The 21,258-nt window shown below is 49.9% G+C and overlaps 1 protein-coding gene and 1 long non-coding RNA gene across 2 annotated transcripts in view; one reads left to right on the top strand and one right to left on the bottom strand.

Annotated features, from left to right (window-relative positions):
• The window catches only part of Cacng4 (calcium voltage-gated channel auxiliary subunit gamma 4), a 57,942-nt gene extending 41,124 nt beyond the window's left edge, over positions 1–16,818 (top strand). Inside the window, exons 2-4 of the mRNA XM_027425843.2 lie at positions 5,805–5,888; positions 11,703–11,843; positions 13,983–16,818. Coding sequence (XP_027281644.1) covers positions 5,805–5,888; positions 11,703–11,843; positions 13,983–14,521 — 764 coding nt within the window. The 3' untranslated portion in view covers positions 14,522–16,818. The remainder of the gene's footprint in view (positions 1–5,804; positions 5,889–11,702; positions 11,844–13,982) is intronic.
• On the bottom strand, positions 10,767–11,828 carry LOC113836702. The gene is made up of 2 exons (XR_003487150.2): positions 11,693–11,828; positions 10,767–10,961 (listed from the first exon to the last, which is right to left on the bottom strand). It is a non-coding gene; the product is annotated as an uncharacterized LOC113836702 (long non-coding RNA).
• Positions 16,819–21,258: the final 4,440 nt, after the last annotated feature.

Raw genomic sequence — 21,258 nt, 5'->3', positions numbered from 1 at the left:
CCCCAGGTGGTCATCCTAAGGGACCAGACCTGGAGAAGAAGGAAGCGATGGCCCCCACTTCAAAGAAGGAATTCAGAATGGATCAAGGGAACCTGTGCCCAAGGGACAGAGACTGGGACTCTTTCTCCACTTGCTCCCATCCCATCGTCCCTTGCACAAAGTCTACTGGGTGGGTAACCAGGGATGGCTGCAGGGCTCTTCCTCCAGGCAATCTGCCCATTGCTGAGAGCAAAATGCAAGAAGCAATTGGTGCAGTTGAGTTGAGGAATGGACAGGGAACATATGCACAAGGCTGACGGCTGCAGCGGATGGGAGGTGGGCAGTGGGGTGTCTGTCTGCTTCTGGCAGGGGATCCGAGCTGATGTTGATGCTTGCAGGGCTGGAGTGGTATACTATGAAGGAGATAAAGGATTATGCGAATGATCATTTCTTGTGGATTCAGCAGCTGGCGTTCTTTCCCCTAGGATTCCCTTATTAGAATGGGCTGCTAAGGTGCCTCTTACTAAGGTGTCAGATGCCAGCATCCTTGAAATGACTCAGAGAGTGACAAACTATCCCAGCTTTCATACCAAAAATCTTGTCTCCAAAATCCATTGGGTCCGTGGGATTGGTCACCGGGCCTCTCTGGAGGCGTAACCCTGAGTTATAACCTTCAAAAGGATCACGGAAAGAGAAACTACCCCATCTCACCACACACACACACACACACACACACACACACACACACACACACACACACACACACACACACACACACACACTCCTGCCACCACACTCCTTGCCTGGCTCACCAGCTTCCACAGCTGAGGTCATCTATAGTCATTTCAGATACGCCTCCAACGTCATGTTTTCTCTTAAAGGATCCAGCCTCTTTTAATAGGGTTTAGTAGTTTGTTTAAGACATGGCAGAAAATTCAGAAAGCACAAAGGAATTTGTACATTTATCTCACTCATTATCCTACCACCCAGACATAAAATAGTGGACACATCTTGAGAAATTTCTTTCCAGACGTGTCCTACGACGGTAGATAACACTTTTGAGGAAAGTGGCTCTCGGTGGAAGGAGATGAATGGATGTACTGGCTGGCACACCTGTACATCTTCTCCACAGGAAGCCATGGAATCACAAACAGGAGCAGGCCCTCTGGCTTCTTCCTTTACAGATGAGAACAACCCATCTGGGACCATGTGACTAGCTTCCTGATATTCCTGAGGGCCACTGTGTCCCTGTGAGCATAAGCCAGTGACCACCCTGCCCCTTGTGCCTCCATAGTCTTGTAGTGGGGTCTGTCCAGGGTCTCCAAATGGGCCACCCTAAATATCACTTAGCAGACAACACAGCCAGTGTTCCGTCTTGATGAAAAAGAACTCAAGTGAGTTGAAAATGGTTTTCCCTCCTACTTCTCTCATCAGCCATTAATTTTCTCCCCGTTAAACGCCTCAAGCCAATGCTAACAAAATTAAACTTGACAGAGATAAATGTGAAGTCCTCAAGACTAAAACTGTTGCGCTCCACATAAACAGGTTGAGGGAGGTGAGGTAACTCTTGTGGGGAAACTCCCAGGAATGCTTGGTCCCGTTAACAGAAGCAAGGGCTCCAGAGAAGGAGGAGGGTGAAGCCTGAATGTTGGATTCGCTATTAGATGCTCTATTTCAGGACACAGAGTTTCCCAACTGTCCCTGAGGAGAGAATGGGAATAGAGAAGACTCTTGGAGCCTCCAGGGGAAAAATAAAACAAAACTAAAGATGTCTGACCAAGCAGGACATTTAAGGGAAATACCTCAAATTCTTAGCTTCAGGAACAAGGATCAATCTCTCTCTTTTTCTGACCAGTGGGGGCACCTGCTCCATTGCACACTCCATTCACAGCACTTTAAAGTAAGGCCATAGGCCAGGCCTACTGGCACTAATCTCAGCACTTGGGAGATAGAGACAGGTGGATCTCATGTATTCAAGGCCAGCCTGGTCTACACAGCAAGTTCAAGCCAGCCAGGACTACACAGTGAGCCCTGTCTCCAAACAAACAAACAAACAAAAAAGCTATGAAATCTAATAATCGGACTGCACGATCTTGTTTACAATTCTATAAAATAGTACATAAGTAAGTAAAGAGGAAGGAAGGGCCTGGGACACACAGTTCAGCAGCACAGCCGCTTGCTTAGCCTTCTCAAAGCCCTAAGCTCAGTCCCCAGTGCCACAAAAACCAACTCATTGATTTAGTTCGATAACACTATAACTGTAGAGCAGAGAACAGTGAAATATACCGGAAGGATGCTCAGAGAAGATGCTTCTGCAAGTGTGCAAGACAGTGTTCTGGAAGCTCAGCTTTGTCTTCAGGTGAACATACAAACACATGATACCCTGATGTAGGCTACAGCCCTTTTCCTTCGGCTATTAGATGCTCAATAGGGGGGCTTTCGTCCTCACTCCTGTGACTTCCTTTTAGGACTTTTCCTGTATCTTTTGGATTAATGCTGACTTACTAGTTTTCTAATTTGAAAATAAAAATTTTCTGAAGACTGAAATTCTTAATTGGGGAGATGTTTGTGATTGTGCATCAGTGGCAAAAGCAGGCTGTAGATAATGTATATGACATTCCATTACTGCAGTCATACCAGAGCCCACTTTGACAGTCTCTCTTAAAACTAAGCATGTTGCTGTCATATGACCCAACAGCTACAACCCTGGGCATTTGCCCCAGAGTGGTAATAAACATATTTTCCCCCAAGACCTGAACATGAACACCCACAGCAACACCGTTGGGAACAGGTAGAAGCAGCAGACAGCTGTCAGTGGGTCATGATTCAGCAGAGGATGGGGTTTCCATGCCATGGAACACTGCCCAGCCATGGAAAGCACAAGCCACCAACACACAAACTGCAGATAAATCTCAGGAGAATTGTGCTGAGTGCAAAATCCACTCCCCAAAGGTTACCATGCCATGCCTTAGATTCCATATGTAGAACAGTTTTCAAAGGGCAAAACTACCAAAGTTTTGGGTACCCTGTGGAGGCTGCTGTGGGTTCCGGACAGACTGGGGTAGACAGGAAGTGTGTGTGGCTAAAAAAAAAAGGGGGAGGGACAGTGGAAACTGGAGGGATCCTTTTGATGGAAGGTTCTGTATCAGAGAGGTCAGTGTCACCATCCTAGATGTGACATCATGCTAGTTTTGTCAGGAAACTGAGTAAAAGGCATTCCATGTCTTATTATTTCTTCTTCTTTATTTATGTGTGGGTGTGGTTATGTGTGGGTGTGGTTATGTGGGTGTGTGTATGTGTGTGTGTGTGTTGTACATGTGTGTGCTCATCAGTATGGGCATGTATGAAAGCCAGAAGTTTTACTATCATGCGTGTGTGTGTGTGTGTGTGTGTGTGTGTGTACACGCGCGCGCGCGTGCGCGTGCACATGAATATGTGTGTATATGTAGACCTGAGTTACTGTTGAGTCTCCCTTCCTTCACCTTATGTATTGAGGCAGTCTCTAGCTGAAACCAGATCTCACCATTTGTGCTAGTCTGACCAGCTTGCTCAGAACTCTGTGTCTGCCCACCACCACACACACGCATATCAGACTTTTCATCCTTTCTGGGGATCTGAATCCAGTCCTCACACTTGCATGCTGAGTCATTGCCCAAGACTTCTCCACCTTGTATTTTGAGGCAGGGTTTCTCATTGAACCTGGAGCTTGCTGGTTTAGGCTAGACTTTGCTGGTTGGCTGGTGTGCCCAGAATCTTCCTACCTCTGCCCATCTCCCAACTCCACACCTTGAGGCAACAGAGCACCACCACACCTGGCTTTTTACATGGGTCTGGGAACTCAAATCCTGGTCCTCCTGCTTGAGTGATAAACACTGATCCATCTTCCCAGCCCCTCTACAGTAATTTAAAATAAGGTATGTTTTTAAAATGGAGACTGGGGTCCAGGAATAGGATAAATGCTTTGTACGAGCAAGGACTTGGGATCAACCCCTGCCCCCCTTAAAATTGGAGGAGACCCCTACCTGTATGCGTGTGCGTGGGAGGATGTGGGAACACAAACCACAAACCTGAGAAGTCGGCCGCAGGATTGTGGCTCTGAAGAGCTTATTTTCTTCTCTTCCAGCCTCTTATTATTTGACTTGTTCCGACAAGCAGGTGTGACTTGGTGATTTTTTAGACCCATGAAGTGGCAAAAAAAAAAGCAAACGAGAAGCGTTGCGGGGGGGGGGGGGAGGGGGCAGTGGCAGCACTTGGGAGGCTCCCTCCACTCATCTTTTTTCAGAAAGGACTGGTTCTGGATCTGTGGGAACATTTTTTAAACCTGGGGTGGAGGCTGTGACTGGCCCACTCCAGCCTCTGCCAGTCTACCGACCCCCAGACACCTTGGGACCAACCCTCTAGTAGTCTATCCCTTCCCCCACCAGCCCCTGCCTCTGTTCACTGACAACCACTCAGGGACGCATGGAGTAGAAGACTCAGGTGACTCTGAGACCAGCAGCAGCAAACTTCCCTGAGTCATCACCATAGGCTGAGAACCACCTCAGTACCTTGCCAGTATCATCTCACATGGTTCTGAGGGACCCAGGAGGTGAGGGCTGAGGTTATTGCCACGGTGTAGGTGGGGAAAGCCGAGGTTAACTGTGTTCCCACAGAAAATATTGTGAAAGTACCCCCCACCTAAGATAGCACCTCCAAGATCTTCAGTCTGTCTCCTGTACCTGTGACCTGGGCCGGGGAAGCATGGCTGCTACAATGCACACAGGTCTTTGGAGCAGCTGGCTGGAGGGAGATGGGGGGGGGGGCTTGAAGTTTGCTAGTTGGCCAGCTGCTCATTTGTAGCCAGGTAGGAAACAGGCATGCTCCTGGCTCAGCAGGGAGCCCTTAGTTGGACACAGGGGAAAACAGATGTGCCTCTGGCACACACCCAGCCTCCAGCACTGCTCCCACCCACTGTGAGGTCAGGCTGGGCAGCTAGAGGCCAGCAGGATGCTTGGCAGCAGCTGCGACAAAAACACTGGCTACAGCTGGAAATAGACCAGCTCCAACTAGTTACGGGGTTGGGGGAGGAAGAGCTCTGGCCGGGGTCAGGCGGCTGACTAGTCATGAAGAGGTGGCGGGCACAGGCACAAAGTGGCGTGACTCCTTCCCTCCCCATGTGACCCCCTCTTTGCTGGTGTGTTTAGTGGTGGGCATTCCCAGGCTACCGGGCAGCAGAGGATTAGGAGAAAATGGATGGAAGATTCTGGAAGGGAAAAGTGTCCTGTCCTCCTGCAGTACTGAACAAACCAGGAATCCTGTTCTTCCAGCCTTTTAGCCCTTCTGGAAGTTTCTTGGCTCTCTACCATCAATCAGATAGAAGGGGATAGAATCCTTCAGTGCGTCCTAGCATTTGGTGTAAGGGATGCACACTGTACTGTGTGTAAGTACACCTTTGCCTTTATGAGTCTTACTCTGCCTGGAAGGCCCTCTGCCCATTATCCAGGAAAAAATTCCTGGTCATTTTTCAAGCTGCAACTCTAGAATCCCCTTGGGTATGGGGATCTCGCCTGCTGTTTGAAGCCTTGTTGTCTGGACAGTGACTGATGGTGTGTTGTTCCGTTCTTGAGGATGTTGAGGCTTAACCCTAAGTGATATGGTTGTGACTGGGGTTCAGCTGTTCTCTCTGTGTGTATCTGTGTCCCCACAGGGCACTAAGCAGTGGGGGCTCCAGATCCAGCCTCTGTCCCCTCTGCCCCTATGACCTGCCCAAAGTTCCCATGTCTGGAATGAATAGTTGTGTGAACCCACAGGACACCCACAGCCGTGTTTTCCCTTGTTTCTTCCAGGCATCTATAAAGGACACTGCTTCAGGATCAACCACTTCCCAGAGGACAATGATTATGACCATGACAGCTCCGAGTACCTCCTCCGTGAGTGACAAGTACCCCAGCTGCTTTGTATGAGGAGGGGAAAGGAAGGGAGGGGCTAGAGAGGTGAGCCTTGTGGACTTGGCCCCAGTTCTTTGTCCTGGGAGCTGTGAGCATTTTCCTTCAGAAGCCCTGTGCTCAGAGGGTGGGGCTTAGCCCAGCAGTACCCTGACGTCTGGGTGCCCTGAGTGTGGGTGGGTACAGTGGGTCAAGGCCCCAGACCCACAAACAGTGGGGTGCAGCTTCAAGGGACTGCTGGTGGAGCAAGTGAAGTTAAAGATGGGAACTTCCACCGGGGCCGCAGCTCAGTTGGTATTGTGCTTGCCGAGCTGGTACAAAGCTCTGGGTTCCATCCCCAGCACCGTTAAAAACCCAGCTTGGTGGCCCACACTGTGATCTCAGTACTCGGTAGTTGTGGAGGATCAAGAATGTGAGGTCAGACTCTGCTGTATAATTAATGTAAGGTCAGGCTAGTTTACATGAGCCCCAGTCTTCAGTCTAAAAAGAAAAAGAAAAGATGAGGCTGGAGAGATGGCTCAGCAGGTAAGAACGCTGGCTGCTCCTCCAGAGGACCAGGGTTCAATACCCAACTTCGCAGCACTCACAAGGCCACTCACAACTCTCCGTAACTCTGGTTCCTGAGAATCTGACACCTTCACACCAATGCACACAAAATAAAGCCAAATTACTTTTAAAAGAGCTTTCTGAGCCCAGGATGATTGTTCGCACCAATAATCCCAGCCCTCAAGAGGGAGAGGCAGGAGGATCAGGCCAAGGTTGTCCTCTGCTGTGCGATGACTCTGAGGCCACCTGTGATGTATGTGGCCCAGTCTTGAAAAAGCTAAAAAAGCTCTGCACCGTCCTGAGGAATGGAGCATCAGGGGCACACTACATAGGGATTGACTCACCAGACAAGACAGCAGCTTCCTGGAGTGCTAGGAGTCCCAGAGATGGTGGTGGAGGTGGCAGGGTACCCTCTGACAGGTGGCCCTAAATCCCTTCAACCATGACTAATGCAGCCACTGACTCTGCCTATGGGCTGCCCTTAAGCCCTTGCTCCCATCTGACCCTGTGACTGAGTGGTGCCTCCCAGCTGGTCCCCACAGCACATGCTGAACTGCCCGTGTTCCTGCAGTCTATCCAGAGTTCATCTGTGGGCCGCTGAACACATCTTCACCAGAATGCAGGAAGACACAGCCAGAGAGGGGCTAAAAATGGATGCTAGAATTCCTGTCACTCCTCCTTCCCCATCGGCCAAAAGAGCTGCTTCTCGCAGCGCCCCTGGGGCTCAGGCCCAGCCTCACACATGGAGAATCAATACCAGTGTGTCCTTAGAGCACAATTCACTGTGCACCTGACTGGGGTTTTTTCCCCTACAAGAAAGGCTTTGGATTATGAGTCATCTGATGAAATAGAACAGTGTGCGGTTCCCATGGAGCTGAGGCCATGTCAGGCTGCTCCAGCCAGGCCCAGAACCTGAAATAATATGACCCCACCTCCCTTATCTTCTCCTCTTTTGCCCTCCTGCCCTCTGATTCCACATATTAGGGACTCACACTCTACCACGGTAAATGAGATCCCCTTCCAGTGGCCGGAGAGCATTATGGAGGTTGCACAGGGTACAACTCAAGGATTGCTACTTGCATAAATTATGGTGTGAGTGACATCCTTCCGGTTCTGTGAGGCAGAGCACGTGAAAGGGAGCTGGAGGGACGGGGCTGAGTGGCAAGAGCTGTGACCCTTAGGAAAGACTGTGGCAGCTTCTTCATTTTGCAGCTTGGCAGAGAGAAACCTTGGGAATAACTATCAGTGGCACTGTCCTCCAGAGTTGGGAGCCCTGGTAGTTTGGTCCACACAGTCAGCCTCCTGGGGGCCAGGATGGGATAGAGAGGGATCGAGGAAGGGTCTGGAGTCACACAAAGCTGGTGACCTGAAGTTTTGGCCCTGATATCACAGGTCCTCCCACCAGCAGTGTCCCCTAGGAACTGTGCCTCAGAGTAATAGTATCAGTGTGACAGTTGTCTCTCTCACAAAGGACATGTTCTCAAATGTACCAGATCCCAAGGGAGACCTGCTGGTTCGTAACAAGCCCAGAGGTACCCAAGGAAAGAATGGCAGATGGCCCCCAGGCCTTCAGGCTTTGGCTAATATTGAGTTTGGAGGTAGGAGGCAGAGACTTCCTAATAATCTTGTGTGTATCCATTCGGTGGCTGTGGAGATAGGGACACTTGGCCCTGAAAACTGATTTCCGCATTCCCCCAGAACAGAGGGAGCCAGCAGCTTACACAACTCCCAGACCTGTGAAGGTCATAGTCCCTGTAGCCACAGGGCCTATGTCTCCCAGATTGCTTTGATTCTCAGTATTCACTGTCCTGGTGTCTGTCCCAACTGTTATCTCCAAATTGTAGAGAAGCCCAAGAGAGTGGTCTCTGGGGGCTCATCTGATGATCTCATTTATTTCTTCATTCATTTAAGAGAAACTTGTGCCTCTGTCATGCACCTGTCACCATCCTGAGCAAGTGGGATACAGTGGCATGGAAACAGCTCCGCACTCCAGGTGCTGATCTGGTGGCAGAATACAGGAATTTGGAGAGCACAAAAGGTTCTGTGGCAAGGGAAGGCCCCCTGAGACAGCAGCCCAGCAGGCCCAAGGCTAGAGGACTCTCACCCTACCTTAGAAAATTCAAGAAACAAGTCAACCCTGACCCTCAAGCCCTAAGCTTCCCAGAGAAGCTGGGCTTGTATTTTGAGTTACATTATTGTCACTGGATTCCTGGGGGCTCTGAGCATGGCACACTCACAGCTTGGGATTTAAGGGACACTCTGCACAGTCTCTTCCTTGGGCATGTCTTGTCCCCACATTCCCTGCCTGTCTTGGCCCAGGCCTGGCACCTCCCTCCTAGGTTCAGGATTTCCAGTTGGAGGGTGTCTGTACCAAGCCACAACACTGGTATCGAGGCAGCCATGAGTCCACAGTGAAGCCTAGAGTAAGTTATAAGACAGTGACCATCCTCCAGACAGACACATATCATCCCTGTGGTTTGATGTGATCACATGGCTTGGCCAACTCTGGCCTCTCATCCCTCAGACACATGTTCAGCAAGGTACTCAAGCATCTGAGCCCAAGTAGCAAGGGACAGGTGCTTGTAAGACTGACCTAGATGGAGGGCTCTGAGCCACAGGCCTCCAATGTCTTTGAAGGAACTGGAGCACCCTTCTGGTGGGGGATGGCCTTCTGTATATATGTTTCTCCTATTGGTTGATGAATAAAACATTGTTTGGCCAAGAGAGGCAGGAAGATAGGTGGGGCTAGGAGATGAGAAGAATTCTGGGAAAGATAGGCAAAGAGAGACCACAAAGAGACGCCATGCAGAGACCGGAAGGATAGGACATGCCGGGCATTCTCTGGTAAGAAGGCCATGTAGAAATACATAGATTAGTAGTTACGGGTTAATAATTAAGACAGAGCCTAGCCAAAAAGAAGCCCTAGCCATCAACAAACAGTTTTATAATTAATATAGCCTCTGTATGCTTATTTGGGGGCAAGGCAGCTGCGGAACATGGCAGGACAGAAAACTCCAGATACACGCTTCTCTCTGGGCCACCTGACTGGTCTTCAGAAGGCAGGACAGGGTCTTGACCTGAGTCTGGCCATCTCAGCTCAGAAGCCTGTTTCCAAAGCACACTGGAAGCCTCCTCCCAGAGCCTGCGACTACAAGAAAGCTAAGAGGAGTCGGGGAGGAAGTGCTAGGGAGAGGAGTCTCATTTAATGCCCCCTCACAATCCCTTCTCTGTGGAGCAGGGCCTCACACTGTGGGTGTACAAAAAGGAGACAAACACGGCCTTCAGAGGCTGCAAGGCCCCAAGCCAGTCAGCTGGCTCAGGAGGGGCACCTACCCGCACTTCCTGACTCACAGTCCTCTGCTGGTGCCACCAAGGCCCACGCAACTGGATTTCTCTAGAGCTATGAGGACACAGAGAAGGCCGAGCTCTCAGCATCTTCTATGACCTCCTTGCCATCCACTCAGATGCCCAGGGTGGAGACTGGAAGCCTGCTGTGTGCTCTGGTGGGCGTTCCCTTCCTAAGGGGCTGCAGCAAACCTTCATGGACCATGAAACTGAAAGCAGCAGAAGTTGTCTCCTGGGTGGCAGCTGAAAGCAAAAAAGGGGGACACTCTGGCAGGACTCTGCCCTTCTGCATGCTCAGGGAGTGAGTCTCTTTCCTTGACACTGCTTGCAATTTGGGAGCACCAGAGTTTCCTGACCAAATCACTGCCCGCTGACTCCGTCCTCATAACCCTCTCCACTGTTGTGGGAAAATGCTTATCCCTGGACTTGGTCCATTCAGGATGGTCTCATCTTGAGGCCCCTAAAGTCCCTAAACAGATGTGTAATACCTTTTCCCATAGGAGGCCACAGCCACTGGGAGAGGGCACAGTCAACCCTTCCAGTGTGGTATCACTACTGTGGCCAAGTTATGAAAAAGTGAACTGAAGTTCCCTGGCCCCGCCCCACCCTTACCCTGGCTAGTCAGGGATAGAACAAGGATTCAGACATGGTTCTGCGTGGCAGACAACGTCTCACTGTGCCCTGCTGCCTCATCTGTGACTCTCGAATGTCGTGGGCTCATGCATCTTCATCTGTGGGCACAGTAGTGATTTGCTGAGCATAACTAGTCAGTTAGGAAGTGTACAATGCATCTGGCCTTGTGCTAATTGCTCCACAGAGATGAAACCAACCACAGCACGATGGGCCCCGAGAATTCATGGTCTTAATTTGTGAGCGAGATTTTAGTCCTTATTCATGGTTTTACTTTGTGGGATTTTAGTCAACAGCAGTTCAAACTTATGAAATGGAAAATGCCAAAAATAAAGAACCCCATAGGTTTTTAAAGTAACTTTTATTACAGTATAGTGCTACAGCAGTTCTATTTCATTATTAGCTGCTATCAGTCGCTTTCTATATTTGATTTGTCAAAAACAAATTCAATTTTATCGCGGTGGAGTGGCAAGATGGCTCCAGGCAAAGGTGCTTGCTATGTGTACAAGCCTGGAGATCTGAATTCAATCATGGAACCTGAATAAAGACAAAAGGAGAGAACTGAGTACACAGAGTTGCCCTCTGACCTCCACACATGGGCTGTGGCACATGCATACACATGACAATAATAATAAAGGAAAATTTTAAAATGCTAACTTTATCATGGGTGTGCCTGTATAGGAAAACACAGGGTCCTTGTAGAATTTGGTACTTGGAATGTAGCCCCTTACAGAGGAGGAGATACTGAGTCATTAAGCCATGTTTCACAAGTGCGGAAAGTGAGTTTTTGAAGAGTAGAGCGATTTGCCTAAGAACACGCAGCGTGTCACAGAGCTGGACTGACACCCATTTCCATTTCATGTGCTAAAAAGCCTGTCCTCCAACCATCGATCCAAGCTGGCTCTTGGGCACACCACTTCCCTGCCTTCTGATGCACAAATGGGATCATTCAGGAGAGAGCTTAGTGGGCTGTGAGCTGTTTCATGAATCTCCCGCCATCCAGAACATTAGTGACTGTTACTGTGGCCTTCCCAGTGCCACTGAGGGACTCCAGTCCCTCCCATCTGGAAGAAATGTGGGCCACACCCAGAAGGAGGCCCAGTGACCTGCAGGCAGATGTGACTATAGTCATCCAGCTCCTGGAAGAGTAAACAGCCAACTTATAGCCATCATTTGCCTATGTCCGGCAGCAGGACTCCTGGGAGATACACCCATGGTCACGGCAGGGAAGATGGCTGGACTCACTGCCCTCTCTTTTTTGTTCCTACCCTGGCCTAGGCATTGTGCGAGCCTCCAGTGTATTCCCCATCCTCAGCACCATTCTGCTCCTGCTTGGAGGGCTCTGCATCGGGGCTGGGAGGATCTACAGTCGAAAGAACAATATTGTCCTCAGTGCAGGCATCCTCTTTGTGGCTGCAGGTAAGTGGGGCTGCCCCCTGGGGCAGGAGCTGAGGCCATAGTGGCACACCTGAGCGCATGGCCTTCAACTGTCCGGAGTGTGAGTCCTGGTGGGAGGGCAGTCTGAAATTAGTACACGGTTAACTTTAAGAGGACCGGCACGTGAGGCTGAGGCAAGGGATGGGGAGTAACTGCCTAATGGGGTTTCCTTTTGAGGAGACGACAGTGTTACAAACAGGGTTTCGCACATTGTGAAGGGTTGCACACATTGTTAAGAGCACTAAATGCCACTGGATTGATTGTGTCCTTCAGAAAGGTTAATTTGATAGTGTGTGAATTTCACCTCATCTTAGAGTGCCAGGTGTGCAAAATACAACCAAGGTGTACTGGGTTCTGGGTGCTTTCCAAACCTATAACAGGGTTGGGAGCTGGCTGAGTTGGATGTCAGAAAAGAATCTGGAGACTCCCCGGATGCCAAGTCCTAAGGGAGCATGTCATGTGAAGCCAGGTGAGGGGCTGGAATGGGAAGGACAGAGTAGCATCCATTTTCTTAGCGTAGGATTGTGTTGGCTGTTACGAGCTAGCTGGAGAGGAGTGGAATTGTACTGGGGAGTTGGTGGGTTTTACGTAAATACTGCACTATTCTAAGGGGTGTGGTCACCACAGATTTCAAGTTCTGCTGGAAAAAGTAGAACTTATCTCCCACAAACACCCAGGGGTGACTGGACTTAGAGGGGAAAGTAGCTACCAAGCTGGCTGTGGTAGGGCACAGCTCTAATCACAGCTGGGAGTAGGAGGCAAAAGAATCAAGAGTTCTGACTGGGAAGATGGCTCCATGGTTAGGAACACCGCTGCCATTCTCTATAGAGAGATACTTTGCTCAGCCTAGGCATGGTGGGGAGGGGTTGGTCCTGCCTCAACGAGGTGATAGAACAGACATAGTTGACTTCCTAGGGGAGGCCTTACCCTCTCTGAGGAGCGGACGGGAGGTGGGTTAGGGGGACACGGAGAGAGGGGAGCAAAAGGAAAGGAGAGAAGGAGAACTGGGATTAGAATGCAAAAAAAAATTAAAAAGGACACTGGCTGCTCTTGCAGAGAACTGGAATTTGATTCCCAACACACACACACTGTGGCTCACAACCATCTGTAACTCTTCCAGAGGATCTGATGCCCTCTTCTGGTCTTTACAGGCAGACATGTGGTACATAGACATACATGCATACAAAACACCAATACACATAGACATAAAATAATTTTTAAATGAGGATCAGGAATTCAAAGCCAGCCTCAGCTACCTAGGGAGATCTGAGCCAGCCTGGGTTACATGAGATCCAATCAAAAGGAAAGAAAGGAAGGAAAAAAAAGAGGGAGGGTTGAAAAAAGGGTAAAAAGATGAAAAATTAGTTACCAAGCCAGGTATAATGCCTATAATCCCAGTGCTTGGGTGTTGCTATAAATCTTTCCGCCAAAAGCCACCCGAACCCTACCGCCACAGGGGCGCTTTCTGCCAGCCGCCCGAGTTCTGCTCACTGAGTTAGGGCCCCAAATAATACACAGAGACTTATATTAGGTACAAATGCTGCTTGGCCAATGACTAGGATTTCTCATCTGTTAGCTCAGTCTCAATTATCATAAATCTATATATTTTATAAGACTTATCTTATTTAGGATGCCTTCCATTGGTGTCCTCATCCCGGGATCACATGGTGACTCTGCAGGAAGAGAGAAGGGGCCCACTTCCTTCTTCCCTTGTTTATATATGAGTCTCCCTGCTATGTCACTTCCTGCGAATCACCAGTTCTTTACTACATTTCCCAGAATCCTCCATGACTCCTAGTCCCGCCTACCTCACTGCCTCATTGGCCAAACAGTACTTTATTTATCATCCAATAAGACAAACACATACACAGAAGCACTTCCTCCATCACTTGGGAGGTGGAGAACTCATTGGAAGTTCAAGGTCATCCTCAGTTACTTGAATTCAGGACATGCCTGGACTACGTTAGGCTCTTTCCTCAAAAAATAAAAATAAATTACCATAATAAACAAATGTCATGGAGAAGACTGGCCACCATCCCACCTTCAGAGGCCTGTTCTCTGTCCTGTCATTACGGCTATGAGTCTGACCTCTAGTGTCTCCCTGCCCCACTTCCCTTTCAGGCCTCAGTAACGTCATTGGCATCATCGTCTACATTTCCAGCAACACAGGCGACCCCAGTGACAAACGTGACGAAGACAAAAAGAACCATTACAACTACGGCTGGTCTTTTTACTTTGGAGCCCTGTCGTTTATTGTGGCAGAGACGGTGGGCGTCCTGGCTGTAAACATTTACATTGAGAAAAATAAAGAGTTGCGGTTTAAGACCAAGCGGGAATTCCTTAAGCCCTCTTCCTCCTCTCCTTATGCCAGGATGCCGAGCTACAGGTACCGGCGACGGCGGTCCAGGTCCAGTTCCAGGTCCACTGAGGCCTCGCCCTCCAGGGATGCGTCCCCTGTGGGCCTGAAGATCACTGGGGCCATTCCCATGGGTGAGCTGTCCATGTACACACTGTCCAGGGAGCCCCTCAAGGTGACCACAGCTGCCAGCTACAGCCCAGACCAGGATGCCGGCTTCCTACAGATGCACGACTTCTTCCAACAGGACCTAAAGGAGGGTTTCCATGTCAGCATGCTGAACCGGCGGACGACTCCCGTGTGACCTGCCCACCTGTCTCCTCACCGGCCTCCCCCAGAGTGGCTGTTTGTGTGACATGCAACAGCGTGACCCTTAAGATTATAGACAGTGAACTGGAGCCAAGGGCAGCCCTCCCTGGCGTCCAGAAGATGCCATGGACTGGCTTAGAGTGAAGGAAGCCTGGAGACAGGAAGCAGGGCTAGGGTAGAAACTGAAGGCTGACTTTCTCCCAAGACAGGTATATTGCTGCCCTCTGGGTCTCTGAAATTTTCCAGGAGGCCCAAGAATTTTCCAGAAGCTGCATCAGCCTGCCTCTTGGAAACCAGTCATGCCAGAAGGAGATGTCAAACCCTTTTCCCTCACCTGGGCACTGGGCCACAGGAAGGCTTCTTCCAGAACTAGGACCTCTGGGCTCCTGTCAGCTGTTTCCTACCCAGAAGTTCCTGTGTCCTGGAGCCCTCGCTCCATTCCCCTCTGTGTCTCCCTCTCTCAGCCTCTGTCTGGCACCCCGGTGGAGCCTGTGGTTGTAAGCTTCATCTGTCCTAAGTGAAAGTTTTATGGCTACCTGGTGCTTCGGCCTTGAGCTGTCCTGTGGCCAGTTTCTCTCCACCTCAGGAGACCAGGAATCTAGGGCAAAGGCAGAGGCTCTGCTGGCTTTCCCGCCTGCTTCTGGAAGTTTCTGCCGAGCTCAGCATGGGCAGGAGATCAGGAGGGTTCCATGGGTCTGAGGAAAGGTAGGCATGTAGCCTCTGGCTATGTCCCTCTCCACTTGCCTGAGGAAACACTCTGTCCTCTGAGCAACAGAGGACCCTGCTGGGAGGGGGAACCATACTCCCACCTCCAAACTGGTGTTCCACAACAGATGTACAAACTTCAGTGCAAGAAAGGGTGACCTGAGGGTGAGAAGAGACAAAGAAGAACAAAGAAAGAGCATGTGTTTCCAAGTGACTCTGAATCATGGCATACCGAAGGAAAAACAAAAACAAAAACAAGAGCAGGAGAACAAGCTGCACTCAACTCCTCATCCTAAAAAGTAGCAATGACACCTCCCCCAACTCCTGCCGTTATAATTTATTCTGCCGACACCCGAAGGACTCCGTGGACATTTGACTTCAAGGGGCTGTCCTGGGCTTTCTAACTTTGCCTGAATTAAGGATGAGTTCTGTGTTTTACAGTTTGCCCAGCCGTTCCCCCTTCCCCTCTTGAGGTGAGCAGAAACCATGTGAGGGTACCCAGATTAGAAAGAACTCTCCAGGAAGTGGAACTCACCCCCTTTTCTATAACACCTGTGCTTTCTAAGGATCAATTGTTTCTTACTTTTTGAGACTTCTTAATCCAATCTTGAACAGTCATCTGTGACCCCGGTAACTGTCTCACTTAGAAGTGACAAGCCAATTCTTACCTCAGTCGCCTGCTCATGGAGCCCCCTAGGCTGACTCAGAGTTAGACCCAGCTCCATTTGTCCTTCCCTGCCTGCCCTCCATTGCCCCCACCATCCCAAATGAAGACATCCCAAGTCATAGCCCCAGCCAACGGCCCATGAGCTAGTGAGCTGAGATGTGGGCATGCCAGGGTTCCTTTGTACTTGCTCAAAACCATCCCCTCCTGGCCAGGTTGGCTTCTTGGCGTGTGTCAAAGCATTCACAGCAGTGAGCACCAGAGTCCCAATGTGTGGTCTGTCCCTGCTGCTGGCCCTCCCCCTGCCCACCTCCCTAGCCATCCTCACCTCCCCTCTACCACCACCGTAACATCTTTCGAGGCTGAAGGAAGCACCCACCCCCAGGGAGACCCAAGACCTATCTTGTGTCTCTTCTGGAACTAAAGCAGCCTATGGTAAACTTCCACACAAGCCACCTTCCCAACTGTGGTCCCAGAAGTTTCCATGACCCCACATGAGAAAGCTGTGTTCCGATGAATCCTACCTCTTGTCCAGTCCCAGGCAGAGTACACAGGCCCAGTCCAGGGACTGAGAAAGAGCTAGAATGAAAAGGAAGAAGAGATGGGGGTAGAACACAGGGTGTAGAACCTCAGCTGCTCCAGCCCTCACCACCTCTCTCCCACTGACCATCGGCCTCACTCTGGGGACCCTGGTTGCCAGCTTGCCCTCCCTGTGGGACAAAGGGAGTGGATCTGGGCCCCACTGCTAACAGTCTCAGATCTGGCTCCCTGTCTGCTGGGACACGAGGCCTGAGCCCATCTTCCCACCCCTCCTCTGTCCTACCCCTCCCCTGTGTGTTTCACCAGTTAAGCCCCTGTGATCCTGTACCCACCAGTGGTTTGGGGTTGTTAGTTCTGTCTCTTTTTTTTAATGAAATAAAAACATTTTCAAAATGTTCTATTTTTGATATAGAAGGTGGGGGTGCTCCCCTGGGATCCTTATGGGTGTCTGGTATCCCAAGTGTACGAACTGTGTGGGACATCCAAGAGAAGGAGGTTGACAGGGTGAGGGCAGATGCCCTGTGGACAATCCTGGTTCCTCTGGCTTGACTCTGAAGACCAGGCTAGGCTTTGACCTCTGAGAAGGCACCACCAAGATGCTTTTCCTTGGATAAGCTGAGAGCAGCATCACTGGTGGGATTTGGCTAAAGCCTGAACTCCCGGAGCCATGGGAACTAGTAGCTCAGCACGCCCAGAGACACATTGTCCTAGGCACCTATCTAAGGCAGGAAGAAAAAGGGCTAAGAAACCAGGACAATGAGTTTAGACAAGCTGGGGCAGAGGCACGGGGACAACAGGCCTCAGCCCCCTAGCTTGGTGCCTTTCCCTGGGACCCAGGATGCCAAGGGACTTCTTGAAGGAGACACTAGCTGAGACAAGAGGCCACTAGGCTTCCCTTTGCTGTTACAGGACTGGACCCCCTCCCCAACCCAGTCAGGGCTGCCAGCTGCCACTGCCTCTAGCGCAGGGAGGGACAAAGTAAGAGAGGGAGAGAGAGAGGGCCAGAGTGAACCATCCACCCAAGCTGTGCTTGGCAGATTGCACAGCCCCCAGCAACAACTGCTATGAGTCACCAGCTTCTCCCTTGTGTGGCCTTTGCTGGGTATCAGAGGCATGAAGAAAGATCATTATTGACGTCCCTTATTCTACCCACTCTATGGCTCAGGGACCTTCACATCTCGTGTCACCATCCCTGTAGGCCTGTGATCTGGAATTTTCCTCCCAAGAGGGATGGGCTTGCCTGGTCTCTGCAGCCAAACTCTTCTGCCTCCTTCGAAGGCTTCTTACATCCTAGTCCCCAGCAAGGCCACCAAGCTAGGAGACTGAAGTGTGTTGTCCCTCTCCCAGCCTATCTGAACTCTGTGTCCTGGTTTCTTAGTCTTCTTTCAAAAACATGTCCCCAGGTATGCTGAGCCACCAGGACAGCCTGGGGACTTGAGGCTTTTGCCTGGTCTCACCAGTGGCCATGCTGTACACTGGCTGTGCTGCTAGCTTGGAGCCAATTCTGCCTGGAGTTAGCACCTGGTGCCAAAACTCCCGTGTCTACTGTTTATTCTTAGCTCGGAGGAAACCCTGGCTCAGCAGAAGCTGCCCAGCCATCCTGGCTTGACTCTCGTGCCAGGCTGCATTTAGGCACTTGCCACCACCTCCCACAGTCGTGCGGTCATGTGTTTAGTTCAGCTAAAATTGCTGCCTCCATAACTTGCAGAGCTAGGTCTGTTAGAACCAACAGAGAAATCAGTGTTGTAGTTCCTTAATGAAAATAAGCTCCAGGGCTGGGGGTGGGGCTGGATGGCTCAGTCCGTAAAGCCCTTGCTTTGCAAGCATGAGGACCTGAGTTCAAACCCCAGAGCCCACTTAAAAACCTCAAGCCTAAGGTGGTGGGCACTGACAGTCCTAGTATTGGAAAGGCAGAGACAGGAGGATCTCTAGTGCCCTCTCTGGACAACCAAGTGACCTCCAAGGCCAATGAGAGACCTTCCTCAAAGGAGGAAGACAGGGTTCCTGTGGATGGTCACCATACATATGAACTGTGCACGCACGCGCGCACACACATACACATTCATTTATAAAAGACGGAAAAAGTAAACACTCATAACCTCTCCATAGGCCACCTCAATAGCCACCATTCTAGCCTTTACTGTGTTGCTTAAGAGTAGGCCAACTACACACTCAGCAGCCCCAAGTGTAAATGCTGAAGATAAAAGAATGTCATTTCTCATGTCAAGTGCTCCCAGTGGAGTGTGGAGCCAGGCCCTGGTCTGCACTGTCAATGCAGACAATCAGAGGCCCAGGCTGTAGAGATGAAAGATGCGAGTAGATGATTTGGGTTTTATTGGACCAAGAAGTTGTGACCTGCTGTCCATATACTATCGGCCAGAACTCAATCACATTGGCACATCCAAGATCAAAGGAAAGTAAGTGTCTTAGGGTTTTGTTACTGTGAATAGATGTCATGGCCATGGCAACTCTTTTTTCTCTTTTTTTTTTCTTTTCTTTCTTCATTTTTTTCTTTTTCTTTTTTTGTTTTTTGTTTTTGGAGACAGGGTTTCTCTGTGTAGCCCTGGCTGTCCTGGGATTCACTCTGTAAACCAGGCTATCCTGGAACTCAAAAATCCACCTACCTCTTGCCTTCCGAATGCTGGGATTAAAGTTGTGCACTGCCACCCTGCACTCTTATAAAGGAAATCACTTCATTGGGGCTGGCTTGCAGCATCGGAGGTGTAGTCAGTCCATTGCCATGGTGGGAAGCAGGGCAGTATGCAGCAGACTTGGTGCTGGAGTGGTGGCTGGGGTCTACTTCTAGATTGGCAGGCAGCAGGAGGAGAGAGTGACCGTGGGCCTGGCTTGAACTTCTAAAGCCTCAAAGCCCACCCCCAGTGACACACTTCCTCCAACAAGGCCACACCTCTAATAATGCCACTCAATGAGTGGAACACAGCATGGGGGAGGTGGCATTTTCATTCAAACCACCATAGTAGAAATGTAATCTATAGGAGGAGGAGGAGAAAAGAGTTTGGGGAACAAGTGACCAGTCTCTGCTCTTGCTGGACACCTTTTGGTTCCTCTTTCTTCTGCTTGCCTATTCCCAAACTTTTTGAGGAGTGCTCACTGAGAAGTGAGATCTTCGTGACAGCACCAACCTCTGTGTGTCCTGAGCCCCTCCTCAGGATCCTACATGGTATCTGGCCTCATTTCTACTCCAGATGTACTTTGTAGAAAATGAGCCTGTGTCACCCTCTTCAAGTGAGGAATAGGTTTGAGCTCATGCCTTTATCACACAAGAACACAACCATTGAACATATGACCAGCAGGCCTGGCCTTGCCTTATCCCACCTGCTCATCCTAGAAGAATCAAGTTCAAAGATGGAGAGGGGGGGGGGAAGAAATAAAGGGAAGGCACCCTTCTGAATTTCATAGCCATTAAAAGGGAGACACATCCCCTGCCCAGTGGGAGAAAAGGTTTTGCAGTACAGGGTACACTTGCCAATGTCTGCTTGAAGCAGGTGCATCTGGGTCTTCTGGGAGCCACTGAGGATGCTTCTAAATCTTGTACAGTGCCCCCAAATAGCCTATCAGCCCTCAGAATGGTCTGTTTCAAATATCAGTAAACCTAAGGCCAAGAGCTCTACACAAGCCTGGCTTCAGGTCGGAAATCTAAGGCATAGAAAGAGGTAGTCACTTGTGCAAGATCACACAGCAGCTTTGGAGTATTTGTGTCTAGACCATGAACATAAAACATAATTTTTAGCTAGGCAGTGGTGTCACACGCTTTTAATTCTAGCTCTCCAGAGGCAGAGGCAGGTGGATCTCTTGTGAGTTCAAGGCCAGCCTGGTCTACAAAGCTCATTCCAGAACATCCAGGACTGTTACACAGAGAAACCCTGTCTCGAAAAAAACAACAACAACAAAAACAAAACAACAATAACAACAACAAAAAAAATAAAAACTTTTTTTATTCTCATGTCCCTTCTTCCTGCCATGTTAGGATTTCTGCATCATTGTTGAACCACACATTTCCAAAATAGAACTTGGGAGTTGAGGAAGTACATGAAACAATGGCTTGTCAGGGGTGAAGGGTGGAGAGCCTCCTTGAAGTCTTTGTCCCTAGATTTCAGGAACAGAGTGATAGGAGAATTGAACAAGCCCAGAAGCGTGGCCCAGCATGACACATGGGCACACTGCACAGTGGTGTCTTCTTTCTCTGCCCACATCCAGCTGTTACAATGATGTGGCCAAGGGCCAGGAAATATCCCAATAAAACCTCACTTCCTCCTGCCCTCCCCCTAGGGCAGCAACAGTTAGCAGCTCTCAGCCTATCGCAGCCCAATTCCCACCATCCACGGAAGAGGTTGCCGCCAGGATCTTTGAGAGAATAAATTAGATTTTAAACAAGGAAATGCTTTAAAACACCCAGTTTAAACACTTCATCTGAGCGTCTGGAGAGATGGCTCAGTGGTTAAGAGCATGTACTACTGTTGTTGAGGACCTGAGCTCAGTTCCCAGCATCCACGTCAAATGGTTCACAACCCGTAAGTTCCAGCTCCAGGAGACCAGATACTTCCACCGACCTCTGCACTCGGGTGCACAAACCCACACACAGACACAAACATCTACACACAACTAAAATAATAAACCAAATCATTTTTAAAGACTGCATTTGAATGCTCAAGAGTATTCACTGAGGGAACTGGAGTGATGGCTCAGTGGTTAAGAGCACTGGCCACTCTTCCAGAGGACCTGGGTTCAAGTCCCACCACCCATATGACAGCTCCCAGCTGTCTGTGGCTCCAGGTCCACAGATCCAACACCCTCACACAGTC

The sequence above is a fragment of the Cricetulus griseus genome, chromosome 7, assembly GCF_003668045.3.
Source record: "Cricetulus griseus strain 17A/GY chromosome 7, alternate assembly CriGri-PICRH-1.0, whole genome shotgun sequence".
Classification (NCBI taxonomy): domain Eukaryota; kingdom Metazoa; phylum Chordata; class Mammalia; order Rodentia; family Cricetidae; genus Cricetulus; species Cricetulus griseus.
The sequence above is the reverse complement of the archived record's forward strand: the minus strand, read 5'-3'. Positions and strand labels throughout refer to the sequence as shown.